The 14,482-nt window shown below is 40.7% G+C and overlaps 2 protein-coding genes across 7 annotated transcripts in view; one reads left to right on the top strand and one right to left on the bottom strand.

Moving 5' to 3' along the window:
* The window catches only part of ppfia4 (PTPRF interacting protein alpha 4), a 69,626-nt gene extending 57,859 nt beyond the window's left edge, over positions 1 to 11,767 (top strand). For 4 of the 6 annotated variants that reach the window (XM_086086616.1, XM_086086617.1, XM_086086621.1 and 1 more), the window contains 9 exons: positions 1,053 to 1,115; positions 1,455 to 1,481; positions 3,546 to 3,721; positions 5,385 to 5,482; positions 6,208 to 6,383; positions 9,553 to 9,621; positions 9,702 to 9,888; positions 9,990 to 10,087; positions 10,530 to 11,767. In XM_086086616.1, coding sequence (XP_085942742.1) covers positions 1,053 to 1,115; positions 1,455 to 1,481; positions 3,546 to 3,721; positions 5,385 to 5,482; positions 6,208 to 6,383; positions 9,553 to 9,621; positions 9,702 to 9,888; positions 9,990 to 10,048 — 855 coding nt within the window. In that variant the 3' untranslated portion in view covers positions 10,049 to 10,087; positions 10,530 to 11,767. The remainder of the gene's footprint in view (positions 1 to 1,052; positions 1,116 to 1,454; positions 1,482 to 3,545; positions 3,722 to 5,384; positions 5,483 to 6,207; positions 6,384 to 9,552; positions 9,622 to 9,701; positions 9,889 to 9,989; positions 10,088 to 10,529) is intronic. The other 2 variants (XM_086086619.1, XM_086086618.1) reach the window with 2 other exon arrangements.
* Positions 11,768 to 12,552: 785 nt separating this feature from the next.
* myog (myogenin) lies at positions 12,553 to 14,374 on the bottom strand. Its single transcript, XM_086086575.1, has 3 exons — positions 13,687 to 14,374; positions 13,330 to 13,429; positions 12,553 to 13,229 (listed from the first exon to the last, which is right to left on the bottom strand). Exons 1-3 carry the CDS (start codon positions 14,200 to 14,202, stop codon positions 13,111 to 13,113), a joined length of 735 nt encoding a protein of 244 aa, XP_085942701.1. The 5' UTR covers positions 14,203 to 14,374; the 3' UTR covers positions 12,553 to 13,110.
* Positions 14,375 to 14,482: the final 108 nt, after the last annotated feature.

The raw sequence follows: 14,482 nt of genomic DNA, 5'->3' as shown, positions 1-14,482 counted from the left end.
CCAATATCAAGACAAGTACTCACTCTTTGAGTACTTGCCGATACAAAGTAGCGTTACCTCTACTACTTTTGATATCGTTACCCTCTTAAAATAATTGACATTTAAGTCATTTGTTAGCAAAAAATATTGTTTTTCCTAAATCATCTCCTAATGATGCAAATGGTTCAATCTTTTGTGTTTCTTGAAAAATCTGAAAAAATGACTTAGGCGATTATTTTAAGAAGGCGTCGACATATGAAATTTAATTGAACAATGACAAAACATTGTAAACCAAACTTTTCTTTTTGATTTGCTCTTGTGTCAAACTGTCGCTAACTACTGCCGAGAAGAACTTTCTCAATGTCAGATGTTTTTTTCCCTAAAGTATCGACGGGTAGTATCGGCAGGCTCCATGAGTACCCAATACCTAAAAAAAAGCCAGCATACCAATATGGTATTTGTACTTGTCCATCTCTAGTTATTAGTGCAGCACAGTAGTTTACTAGTATGATTTGATTGCATACTAGTACTGTAGACCAAAATCAGCTTTAGTAAAGAAAAACATTTTTACTAGTTAAACAGTCATTCCACTAATGGGCTGACTTGTCTTACTACTGAGAACATAGAGATTACTAGTACAGTGATTCACAAAGTATGATACTAGTACCACTAGTGGTACTTGAAAGAATCACTGCTTAAGTTCAGTTTTATTTCACTTTTTAGTACAACTTTTCCTATATTTTTTATATTTAGGTGTCTCTTTGTTAATGTGGTTCTTGGTGCCAAAGCTTTGAGAACAAGTGTACTAGTACTTTCGGACTAGGACTTTCACCTGCATGTCAAAGATATTGAATGCGACGCTCAAAGGGCTTTTCCGTACAACTCACTCGCATAGCCTGAAATACACTCCATCCCTTGGCATCACTCAACACAATAAATGTCTGTCTGTGTGTTTGTGTGTTTGTGTGTGGACGGGGTGGGGGTCATCATGTGTGAAAAAAACACACTGTGTGCGTTTTTGCGTGTGTGTGTGTGTGTGTATGCGCGCCGACGTGTTCTCGTCCTCTGAGCAGTCCTCCGGAAATGTGTGGGTGACTCATGAAGAGATGGAGAACCTGGCTTCATCCACAAAAGCGGTCAGTACCATCTGGGTGCTCCCCCTGCCTCTACCCCACTCGCACCAAATACTCTCACACACCCCCACTGTCTCTGCCACGACACACATATGTCCCACTCAAGACACACACACACACACACCACTAACGCCTCTCTGTGCTTGTGCTGATACTCGTGTGTGTGCGTGGTTGTGGCGTGTAACCTGTGCTTCATGTGATCTGTGCGCTGGGGTTTGTGTTGGCGGCATATCGCGTCGATGTGTTATTTAAGAGAGTGGAAAAAAATGACGCCTTTTTTGACCGAAATGTGCTTGTTTAATCTTTCGACTTGTTTATTGTTCCTGTCATGCTGCCACTCAGGCCAATGAGGAGGGCAGCTGGGCGCAGGTGAGATTGCTGCTCTCTCAAAAATGTGTCCAATCACAAACTCTCACATTTATCCACAGCCCCCACACATGAAAGCAATTTAGCAGCGAATGTCGCTGCCCTGCGCTGTGCAATGTGGACGGACATTTTTTTTCTAAATACAGCAGACATGGATAAGATGGGACAAAATGTGTTTCAGGAAGTTGGAAGTTTCATGATTCTGGTTCAGGGTCAGACTGCAAACTCTTTAGTAGCAACATTCTAAAAAATAAGATAACCACTTTTAATGTTCAGACATCAAAACTAAAACTATTTACGACCAAAGACAGAAATGTTCGCAAACTTTTTATTTATAATATTTTTTCAGCATTCTCACTTGTCATTCAATTTGAATTTAGTTGCTTGTTGTTCAAATGACCAGAGACAAATTCCTTGTGTGTTTTTCAAAGAGATGCTTAATACTACTACTACTTGATACTAATATTTTCAGACTGATACCAGTAAAAGTACTGAACCCTTAAGCAGTCACCGATACCAAGTACCGAAACCACAAGTACTTTTGATAAATAACCCCCCCCCCCCCAAAAATGCAATGACCTATTTATCCCAATATAGCATTATGTATTTTCCTTAAAATGGCATGAAATTAATGGCATTTTTCTGTTCTTCTAATTTCTCATTTCTAGTTCCTGATCGTAAAACAGCCAAAAATTGAGTACGATACCTTGAAAAAAGTGAGGATATCGACTCGATTTCGATACCTAGTCTTGGTTCTTAGCCAATAAAGATGATTCTGATTAACTCATTTGCTCTCAAAAACATATAAATATGTTCTATTTTAAATATTACTATGGTCCCAAAAACGTATTTATACGTTTTTATGTTTTTTTTATGCTAGAGCATACAGATGGCTTTGATGCAGCCTATGAACTGAAAATAATGCTTACAAAAACGGCCAGCAGGTGGCAGCAGCGTATAAGAGATCAACCAGGGCCATGTTGAAAAATAAGCTATTTTACTCCCATTTCTAAATAGATTTGTGAATAATGATGAAACTAAGATATATTCTAATGCTAATTGCTGTGAAACGGAAACAGATAGAAATATGCTTTTTGTCCTGATGAAAGAAGAGACTCTAATCTTTCCATGTTTTTATACCAATAGAACACAATATTCTGTGGGCCTTGCAAAATCAGTCAAAATCCCGTAAAACACCTGGGAGTGAAGGGGGTTGCTTCAGTGAAAATGGCTGGGAGTGAATGAGTTAAAGAAAGTTCAGTTAAAGTCCAAAATTGAAAGATTCTCACATTCAACCCTTAAAAACCCTGGTGGTCCTTCTGTTATTGCAAAATACTGAGGTCTAATGGCTCGGTGACGAGGGGTTCAAACACGGTCATAGCTTCCCAATTTTTGATCAAATTTGGAATCAGTCAAATTCCAAGCTTCCACTGTTGTGTCAAACTTACAATGTCGAGCATTTCTCTACTGTACTTTTTTGTTAAAATCACATATATTATGCGTGTGTTCGATTTTTGCAGTATAAAAACATATGATAATATTCATTGTCAAAATAGTTTTCTTTACAGCCTGTCCAAATGAATATTTTTTATTCATGTATATTCAATATTAGTTTAACATTGTTTTTAATTAATCCAATGAAAAAAATGAAAATCATGTTTTTATAGAACTTTTAAAAGCAAAATATTTTCATAAAAAGCCCAAATTCCACCAACAACATTATTCATGTTTTTTGTTGATTTTATGTTTCCCTGGCAGTCGGTCAGAACAGCGAGTCAGCATCCACACTATCTGGACCTTGAATCTGTAACGGCTAAATGGATTGCAACCATGATTAATGGCATTTGCTACGCTTGCATTACCCCTGCTGGCATATGAGAATGTTTGTGACTGTAAATAATAAAACAAAGAAAGACCACACAGTGTGATATAACCCAGATCTACATTTTGAGGTGAATCCCCTCAAGCAGTTGTTGCCAACCACACAGGTTGTGATTTATTAATCACACTTTCACATATTGAGGTCTTTAATTGTATAGAAAATCAATAACACTCCTCTCCTTGCAGACGCTGGCATATGGAGACATGAATCACGAGTGGATAGGGAACGAGTGGTTGCCAAGCCTTGGCCTGCCTCAGTACCGCTCCTATTTCATGGAGTGTCTGGTGGACGCGCGCATGCTGGACCACCTGACCAAAAAAGACCTGAGGAGCCACCTCAAAATGGTGGACAGCTTCCACAGGTCTGCAGCGTGGAAAATGTAGCTTATTTGCAATCGGGCGTGAGAAGGAGGTGGGGGACTACAATCATATGACTTGACTTGAGTAAGATTTAAAAGGAAGTCAACCCCCCAAAAAATCTTAACAATAATATGTTCTACGCAGCCCCACTAGTCTACATACAGTATTTTGGTTAATATTGCGTTAAATATGAATTAATCAGCCAAATCCACCAGTTTTTAATCCATCTCAGGTAGCGGGCATTTTAACACTTGCTGTCAACTGAAAAGGACATCACAGTTGCTCTGAGCCCTGATTAACTGCGATGTCATTTTCAGTCAACAGCAAGTGGCAAAATGGCCGCCATGAGATGGACAAAATTTGGATTTTATTGCTTCACTCATATTTCATAAATTCAAAATTCATCAGAATTAAATAGACTAGTGGGGGTGTATAGAGCATATTATTGTAAAGATTTGGGGGGGGGGGGTGACTTCCCCTTTAAATGTAGGACTTTTTGGGGTAAAACCTTTGAAAGATTTGTCTTAACTTTGACTTGTTGTTTAGGAGTCTCAGCATTTACTTGGACTTCAACTGCACGACTTGACAGGTTTGGGCTGTTTACATTTGAGAATGTGTATTTTCAATAGCGTACCGAAAAAAAAAAGTCATCATTATTATTATTTATTTTATTTTTGTAGTGTATGTAGAGTGCAGAGGTCACTTCATGAAGCAAATATCATGTCAGGCTTTCCCAAGATTATGAAATTCTGATTCAAGGCTAATGTTTTTGCTACATTTTGAGAAAAGGAGAATGGCAACATGAGAGGTTTGCAACTTAATGATTGTAGACACAACAACTCTGATTAACTAATTGCATCAACTTCACTCTAAAACCCACAATGACAGATTAGCTACATGTAATTCACAGTATAGCTAACTGATAGCTAGTCATATATTAGCTATGCGTCATGTCATTTTATTCATTTAAGCGGTGAAACGACAATTGGTTTGGGATCATGGCAAAACTGTGTGAGTGTGAATGTTTTAGTAGTTTTTTTGACTTGACTTCTGACTTAACCCAAATAATGACTTGACTTGACTTGACTTGACTTGACTTGACTTGACTTGACTTGACTGAGACATAGTGGGGACTAAAATAGACTTGAGGGCTTGATTTAGACAATAAATACATTTTTAGAAGAAAAACTACGGAAGTGTATTGTATTCACTTGATAAAAAAAAACAACTCCTGTTTTTCTGACTAATTTTTGGGGGAAGTTTTGATTTTTTTAGTATTTTTTTTTAATTTTCTGTTTTTCTGAATATTTTTTTTTATTCAGAAAAACAGGAAAAAAATATTCAGAAAAACAGAACAAAATATTCAGAAAAACAGAAAAATAATTATTTAAAAACAGAAAAATAATTATTCAAAAAAACTGGGAAAAAAATATTCAATAAAACAGGGGGAAAAATACTAAAAAAAAACAAGCTCCCCCAAAAAATTTGTCAGAAAAACAGGATTTTTTTTTTCTCCAAGGGAATGCAATACGCTTCCCTAAAAACCCACATACATCCTGTCAAAAAATGACTTGGGACATTTTAGGAAGGTGATTATACGTGACTTCCTCCCCCCATCTTGTATGATGATTATTATTTGCCTCCATCTGCTCGTGTGTTCACAAGGGCGAGTCTGCAGTATGGAATCATGAGCTTGAAGAGACTCAATTATGACAGGAAAGAATTGGAGCGCCGGAGAGAGGACAGCCAACATGACATGAAAGGTAAAATTTGCATCAAACAGAACAATCAAGCGAGCATGTGCGCGTTTTCACACATTGACAGCCTCCTGGGTGCCAGCGTACCGCCTAGTGGCCGATAGTGACCAAAGCATGGCGACAGCTGCACTTTCATCTGTCATATAGTCAAGCCAAAATGCCACATGCAGTTGTGATGTCAGAACGTACATCCTAAATCTTCTCACTGAAATGTAATGATGTAAAAATGAGGATACAGCAATTACCATTAACAGTATGTTGGAATGACAAACTTGAAGAATGTGTTTCAATGTGCAGGCGAAGCAAGTTTTTCTGTCAAATCTGAGCGCGACAAAAACTAGAATGTTGAGTTAAAAGCCTATTGTGTCCAAAACACACAGTCATGTCGCCTGCCCTTTCGACCTTAAGCTGTGGACATGAACTTGATTCAGCTGTTGTTCAAATCAGACCCCTGGCCTGTTTAGACACGCACACGCACGCCGCCTGTTCCAGCGTGGAAAGTTTACCGACAGCTGGCCCGCAAACCAACAAAGGGAGTGTGCCAGGCACTTGACACTGCACGGACACGCACATTTATCTTTTTATCTCGCTCGCCCTCGCGCTCGCTTTCTCTCCCTGTCTCCTCCTAAGCTCGCTCCCTCTTTATCGTGGCGCCCAGCGAATTGCCAAAGCCTCTGTATGATCCTTGTTCCAGTACATAAGCACAATGGATTCACTCTTGTTCACTTTAGATGTGTTGGTGTGGACCAATGAGCAAGTGATCCACTGGGTCCAGTCCATCGGTTTGAGGGAGTACAGCGGCAACCTGTTGGAGAGCGGCGTTCACGGGGCGCTGGTCTCTCTGGACGAGACCTTCGACTATAGCAGCCTGGCCCTCATCCTGCAGATTCCCATGCAGAACACGCAGGTGCCGACAGACAAAAACACACTTCGTTAACTCTTTTACCGCCATAAACGCCAATTGACGTTAAGGACACGCCCACTGCTTACCGCCAATAACGTCAATTGACGTCAATTACGGGGGGTTTTTCTCAATGGGCAGTGCAACGTCTTGTGCGCCGCGGCTTTGTGAATGGGGTTGTGAAAATCCCAAAACATCCACTAACTATGGTTAGCAGATGGCATTTTTCAAATGTAGAGTAGACTAGACTAGACTAAAACCCTAAAAATTAATAAACACTAACCGGGACTAAATCAGTTTGCATTTTTGTCGACTAATGAAGACAGGACGAAAATGTACTCCACGTAATAAAAACGGAACTAAAATATATGGACATTTTAGTCCATGAACAAAAAAAGAGATCAAATCTACTAATCTCATGTGACACACACCCTTTCAAGTTTGCAACTAGCAACATGCACAAGCACATGGGACAGACAGGTGTATTCATGGTGTACGGTTAAAAAAAAAAAAAGAGTGAATTATAGCTATAATGTACCGTAACATTAATCCAAACGCTATAACGGTCTGACCGCTAACTAATGCTGGCTAACTTACTAGCTCATAGCATGGAGCCATAGAAGCCACTTGTTGATATACTGTAAATGTGTCAAGTTATTTTTCATCAAAAAGATGAGAGAAAATGGTATGTGAAATAGTTTTAGATCCAAAATGTTCAACATAATCTGCTGACAAAAAAAAAGTAAAATGATTGTCCTGAATAAAACTAGACTAAAACGTTGACTGTTTGTGTTGACTAAAACTAGACGAATAAAATTATGTTTTCTTGGATTCAAATAAAGACTAAAATGCTAGATTTATAGTCGGCTAAAAGCTGATGAAATAAAGACGGGATGAGGTAAGATAAAATATGATAACAACTAACAACTGTGATTGAAACTGGACTGAAACTGACACTAAATTGAAAATTTGTTAATCTAATTTTAGGTGATCAACTTCTACTATGGCCACCATTTAACTCTGAAAATGTTAAAATTACATTTAAGAAATTAACTCTCAAAAATTTAACTCTGGAATTGAACACGCCCATCTTTGCTGTGAAGCAAAATACTCAAACAACAAATAGTTGGTGCCATTCTCATGGATCATGGAATAACATAATTTGGTAAAATTACCGAATGAACAATACTGAGCTCTTAGAAAAAATAAAAAAATATATATATTTTTTTTAAAGGAATAACATAATTTGCAAGTTTGAGTCCCACTTTTGTTGAGGTCAACCAGACTGGATGAAGCAGCAGTATGTTTGAAACCAGTCTTTCCTTCTGCTGGCTTCATTCTGCCAGCACTTCCTTCTGCTCCAGTTGCTCTCTGATCCACAGTGAATTCACCTTAAACGATTCCCCAATCGCAGGCTGTAGAAAAAATGACTCACAGGAGTGGCGTCGGAAAGAAGTTATTTAGGGACACGCTGTCATTTGAGCAGAATTTTTGTGGCTTTAATTTACAGAAAATAAAGTATGGAGACACTTATAGTAACCATGATGCCTGTGTGGAAATTCATGCAATCGTTTTCTAAAGAGCTGGAGCTTCTCGTAGCAAGTGGAAGGATACACCTACGTCACTAGTTAATCCTTTTAGAATCGATTTTCCGATCAACTATTCCAGGGTTCGGCGAGCTTTACTGTTAAAAGAGACATTTTAGGCCAAATAAATAACCCAAATTCTGTCTGGAGCCGCAAAACATTTGAACATGAACAAAAAATAATGTGGGGGCCCAAAGCTGCACCATAACACAAAAATGCATTTTCTTTTACCTTTCATCTTCTGTTTTTGGATTTTGTTTTTCAGACTTCATTTTTCATAAATTTTTAGGCTTTTCTGCCTTTCTGTCAAAATTTCTGACATTTTGGGCAATTTTATGAACCTATTATGATAATATTCTGCCTCTCTTCTTCCGTTTTTAGACATAAAAAAACCCTGACTTTTTGCTATAAATTTTATGACATTTTTGGCAATTCTGTGGAAATGTTATGGTAAGTTTGCTTTTGATTTTTGGTCATTTCATAGTTACTTTTTAAACATTTTCTTTTCTGACTTTTAAAAAATTATAATTTTCTGACCTTTTTGGGGAGAAATTTCAAAGACATTTTATAGTAATTTTCTGCCTTTCTTCTTTTTTATGGTAATTTCCTGCCCTTCTTTCTTCCTTTATTGTTTGGACATTTTATGGTTACTTTTTGAACGTATTCTTTTCTGCTTTTTTTTAAAACTCAATTCGCTGACATTTTTGCCATTTTCATGGACATCTTATGCAAATTTTCTGCCACATTAATAATTTTAAAACTTTTTCATCCACCTTTTGTCTCTCTTTGACTGAAAAATTTGGACTCCAATATTTTTGAATATTTCATTATTCATTTTTTTTTATCTGAATCATTAATTAATTAAGATCATATTTTATCGAAAAATTTAATATGTAAAAACATATATATTTATTTCAATACTTAATACGAGTCGAGCCGCTGCTCCTCCGCGTTGAGAGGAACCAGTTGAGGTGGCTTGGGCATCTGGTTCGGATGCCTCCTGGACGCCTCCCTGGAGAGGTGTTCCGGGCATGTCCCACCGGCGGGAGGCCCTGGGGACGTGCTGGAGAGACTATGTCTCTCGGCTGGCCTGGAAACGCCTTGGGATTCCGTCGGAGGAGCTGGTTGAAGTGGCTGGGGAGAAGGAAGTCTGGGCTTGGATAAGCGGGAGATGATGGATGGATGGATTATCAAGCCATGAGTCACCCAAGTGGAACTTCACAAAATGTGAGCTGGAGATGTTGGTAAACAGACGAGGCCCTAAAAAACGTTTGTAATTGTGTTAAACAGCGTGCTAAGCTAAAATGGCAGCCCAGAATTTTAGCTCAATGCTGTGTGCTCCCAAACTGGAGACATGATGGTGCATTGGGTTTCGTCCCAAGTTGGGTGGACACTGCAAGAGTAAAAACGAGCCTCCCCCACCACCCGTGGGCAAGTAACGCTTTTGGGCATCGAAATCGGCACACGCCCACTGGCCAGCATCATCACTATGACGCGCTAAAGAGAAGGAAAACATGCCAGCCAGGTCAATGACGTGAAGCACGGTCATATCTACTCTTGATACGTGACTGTTGTGTGTTGTTTGTCAGGCCCGGCAGGTGCTGGACAGGGAGTTCAACAACCTGTTAGCCTTGGGGACCGACCGACGGCTGGAGGAGGTCACATAACATCTCATGTTGCTGAGTGGATTCAAATGTTGTTTACCATTGTGCAGCCTCATCTTCTCCCTGCCCCGCAGAGCGGAGACGACAAGTCTTTTCGCCGCTCTCCATCGTGGCGGAAGAGGTTTCGGGCCCGAGAGGGAGGGGCGGGGCTGGGGATGATGGCGGGCTCCATGGAAACGCTGCCCGCTGGCTTCCGCATGCCCTCCATGTCCATGCCGCCCTCCATGAACCTCATGCCCAAGAAGCAGCTCCAGCCTGAAGGTACGGACTGATCACATGACCGAAACGTTTGGACAGGAGTGTGCATGTTGTCTCTACTAACTGCATGCTGTGTTCTCTCTTGATAACCCCTTTGTGCCAAGCTCCACCCCCGGCATCACCCAGGCTTGACCCCTCTACGGTGCGGACCTACTCATGCTAACTTACTTTGGCTTACTAACTGGAGCCCTGATGCTAACAGGTAAGCTTAAAAAAAAATAAAAAATAAAAAAAAAGATAGAAATAAGCGAATTCATCTGTGTGGCTCAGTTGACACCTCAAGTCAATAATTATGGAGGACCAGAAATGCCAATATAATAAATAAATAAATAAAAGTGTAAATAAAATGGATATAGAAATATAATAAAACATTTAATATATAAATAAATATAAATGGAAATAAAAACAACAAATATATGAATATATATTTTATTTCTTATTTTTATTTTGGCGTTTTTGGCCCTCCATATAATGCCTGGCAACCTCTGTGCTCAATTTGAATTGTTGCCAATATAATGCCATGCAATGCATTAGTAATGGTATAATTTAATATAGGCATGCTAGCTAAGGCCATGATTGGAAGAATGAAGTATTTTGAACATGTATTCAAGTCTGACTTTCTTTTCCGATCTTCTGTCCTCCAGTGCATTGTCATTACCTGTATGGACACATGCTCGCGGCCTTTTGAGAGTGATATGCCAAAATTTGAAGAGAGTGCTACCAGGGTGCCAGTGGGGTCGGGGCTTCTCACCTCTGATTGCCAGCCCCGCCTCGCACCGTTCACCTCTCCTTCGGACACGTGCAATACCGAGGCCAGGTCTGCTGACCCTTGAACTCTTGAGAGCGGCGGCGGGGCCGCTCTCGCTGCTGTAAAGGAGACCAGCCTCCGGTCTCTCCCAGTTGAACCCAGTGCTCCCAGTAGCCTTGTCATCGTGGTTTTTGTGCTCCCCGAATCTCAGCTGTGGGTCGTCGTCCTTCCGTTCCCGAAGTCTCAACATGGCCGACTCGCCACTACACATTACCCTTCTATCGGTTATGCAAGGTATTACTCAATGATCGTATCGGTACTGTATATAAAATGGATGACTACGTTTTTTATAAAGTATATAAATATATATATTGGAAATATATATGGAAAAGTGATATAATGGCTGTATGAAACCTATCGCCCTGTATTCAGTAGTGACTGTTCTCACTTTTTCTTTGTCTTAGTGTCGGACCTTGTGTGTCTTTTGCTGTATGATGTGTGTGAATTTTCAATGGGAGGAGCTCACTAAGAAGCTTCTCGCAGGTTCATGGGTCCAATTTCAGACTTCCCTTGCTCCCCTCCTCTTTTGACACCATGCCATCCACCCCCCCCCCCCACCCCTTGACACTGTGTAGCCTAGACTAGAGAGGGCGTGTGCGCGATTGAACGATACGATGATCTGATCCGTGCTATGTGGCTGTTCGGTGTAAACACTGTAGCTCCTCTCCGCTGCTGCTCTGCATCATTTTCAGTGATATCGCGTGATGATGTAAATTTGCTCCAACCGATTGGCGAGTCCCGTCCAATCACTTCCTGTTCAGTTGCCATGGAGACGTGCCAGTGAGGAGTCAGGACTTTTGGCTGCCCTCGTTCAGTGAAAACACAACATATGAAGCAAGTGAAGTGCTGAATGCGTGTGCAATCTTTTCGTTATTTTCCTTTTTCTTTTTTTTAGGGTTTTCTGAGGTGTCTAAAAGGTGTAATGTGCTATGTGGCAGCTATGAGTACTGTGTCTTTATTCCAGGTGTGAAACAATGCTGACATATCAAGATTTTATTATTTGGCTATTTAAAAAAAAGTACTGTATCTATGACAATATATAGACATGAGTAAAGCTGTTTTTTAAAAACTTGAGTCTTGTGTTTATTTTTAATGTGACTTGCTTTCAGAATCCTAACATGAACGTCCGTCAGAATTTAATCCGAATTGTTCCGAAAAATATTAAAAAGTACATCAGTGTTTTGTTTTTCATGACTTTTATTTCGCTTTTTTTTTGTGATCTTGCCACACACCACAATATACCCATGTGATGATAACCATAGAACCAAATACCGAAATGACTGTGACACCCACCACTGTCCTGGCTGATCAGTACAAAATGGCCAAGGGGAAAATAAGATTGATAATAAAAGCAGAAGAATGGAATGTACCTAGAAAAGTCATCTGTGCTGAGATGAGACGAGCCTACCAGGCACACACAGTCAATGAGGTCATTTAAAAATATATATATATATATATATGTATATATATATATATATATATATATATATATATATATATATATATATATATATTCTTTATCATACAGAGATCTGTGCTTTATGACAGTCCTGACATGGAAATTTGTGGTTACGGATGGCATGTCATTGACTAGTTTGCGCGGTAAGAATAGGTCGTCATCCAATTTATTTATTTTTATTTATGTAAGTGTTTTTCATGCTAATACTTGCTGCTGTAATTATGACTCTATTACTGTGTATAGGTTATTGATAGCCTATGATGCTTTCTGACTTACATACAAATTCTATTGTTATACTATACATACTATTTTATTATTATTATTATTATTATTATTTTAATTACAGGTTTAGCTGTATCAAAAAAAAAAATACTGCCGTTGTATTCAAAATGGTCTTTATTGCAAGGTCTGGTCAGAAAATATCACATTTCCAAACATCTACAAATACACAACAATCTTAGTTATAAAAGTCAAAAATAAGTTAGCAAAACAAAAAAAAATACAAAATAAACTGGCAAAACCACTCTGTAGAAAAAAGGAACGTATTTACATCACTAGCATTTGTAACCATTTTAACATTAAGCAGATCTTGGTCAAAACTGCCTTGGTACATGTTGGCCCCGCAAATAAACTCATGGTTCTTTGTTTGCATAAAAACACACAAAAAACAAGAATGAAAGATCAGGGAAAGGTTTCGAAAAGAGGAAAGCTTAAATTAAGTAAGGAGGAAAAACTAGGCCTTGTTCATGCAAAAGTCTTTTCAACCGCAATCTTCCGACTGACTCTTTGGACTGTGGCTTAAGGCAGGGAATCAAGGAAATAAGGCCAAAGGTGGAATTCATTTTGTCTAGCAGACCTTTTGAAACATTAGTTACCGTCAAGGTGAATTGTAATTGAAAACAACAGCCTGCTTTTCCGGTCGAGTTCTTCTTCCTCCGGGTCCTCTCTGTGGAAGATCTTATTTGGGAATGTCCACAGGAAAGGTCACTGCTCCGTTTGCTGCGGCCATGCCCTCCACAATGGAGCTCAGGGCTTGAATGGTGGCGCGCTCTGGAGAATTGGCGTCGCTCAGAAGCTCTGTGGAGAGTCAAACAATAAGTAAGTTCTGGAATTCATCACGCTATTGGGTTTTAAGCCTAAAACCTGGAAGGGGTTCTGAAACGTGAACTGGACTCACCCTCGCTGCTGTAGCTTTGCGTGCACTGCTCCGGGGTGCTGCTCCACTCGGGGCTACTGCAGCAGGTGCTGCCCGAACTGGGCTCGCTTGATGACGACACCTGTTGCCGTGGAGACGCGCACAAGCAGAAGTCGCTGTCAGTCAAAGTGTTACGACACAGCTCACCAGTACAGAAACGCCAGACCCCACACGAAGGCCAACGTAGACGGCGAGGAAGTAAAAGCATCATTTACATTTTGAAGTCCTCTCAACGTGAGTCAAGATAAAACTACTGAAAATCTTCCATTCCAAAACTATTGGCTTCATTAACTTTATGGCTCTGTTTGGATCTTAACATTCCCTTCTTGCGCTACTCACTCGAGGCTGGTTCTGTCCGGCCCGGTAGTGCGCCATCTCGGTGTCCTGCTGGTTGAAGGAGGACACCAGGGCCTGCAGCCGTTCAATATACTGGATGGCGCTCCTCAAGATCTCCACCTTGGGCAACCTCTGGTTGGGGTTCATGAGGGTGCTCCTCTTCAGCGCGTCGAAAGCCTCGTTGACCTTCTTCAGGCGTCTCTTTTCCCTCAGCGTCGCCGCTCTCCTGCGGTCCATAGTCACCGTCTTCCGTTTGCACAGTTTGCAGGCCCACGGCAGGCACTGACCCGGGCAGTGGGGCTCGGAGTTGGTCGACAGGCCGGACGGCGAGGGTTTATCCTCCGGCTGAATCAACCCGACGCCCCCGGAGAGAGTCCCGCACATGCCCATCACCGAGTTCTTGTCCTGGAAGCCGGCTTGGTCGTACGCGCTGGGCAGACGAGTGTGGAAGTAGTTGTCCCCTCCTTCGTAAAAGCGTTGGTCGGGGAAAAAGTAAGGGTTGGTCTCGAAAAGCTCCATTTTGGACAACGTTGTGGTGCGTGAGTCTACAAGGATCCCCTGGCTTCCCTTGGAAGCGCTCTAGCTAGCGTATGTGGTGTTCGAGTCCCGCGCCTGGAGCGTGTGTGTCGGAGTGTACGCGTGCGTGCGCGCCTGCCTTCGTCCTTGGCCTGTTTGTGATGAGTGGAAGACGTGTGGGGAACAACTGGTGCGGAGCAACTGTAGGCTGGCATTTAAACCCCTCTGCCTGCTGTAGGATCACCGAGTTAAATTTAGCACGAGCCCCCAGAAACCTGACACG

The sequence above is a fragment of the Leptonotus elevatus genome, chromosome 10, assembly GCF_054856555.1.
Source record: "Leptonotus elevatus isolate MCC_2025b chromosome 10, RoL_Lele_1.0, whole genome shotgun sequence".
In the NCBI taxonomy this organism is placed as follows: Eukaryota; Metazoa; Chordata; class Actinopteri; order Syngnathiformes; family Syngnathidae; genus Leptonotus; species Leptonotus elevatus.
Note: the sequence above shows the minus strand (reverse complement) of the source record. Positions and strands in the feature narration are given on the sequence as shown.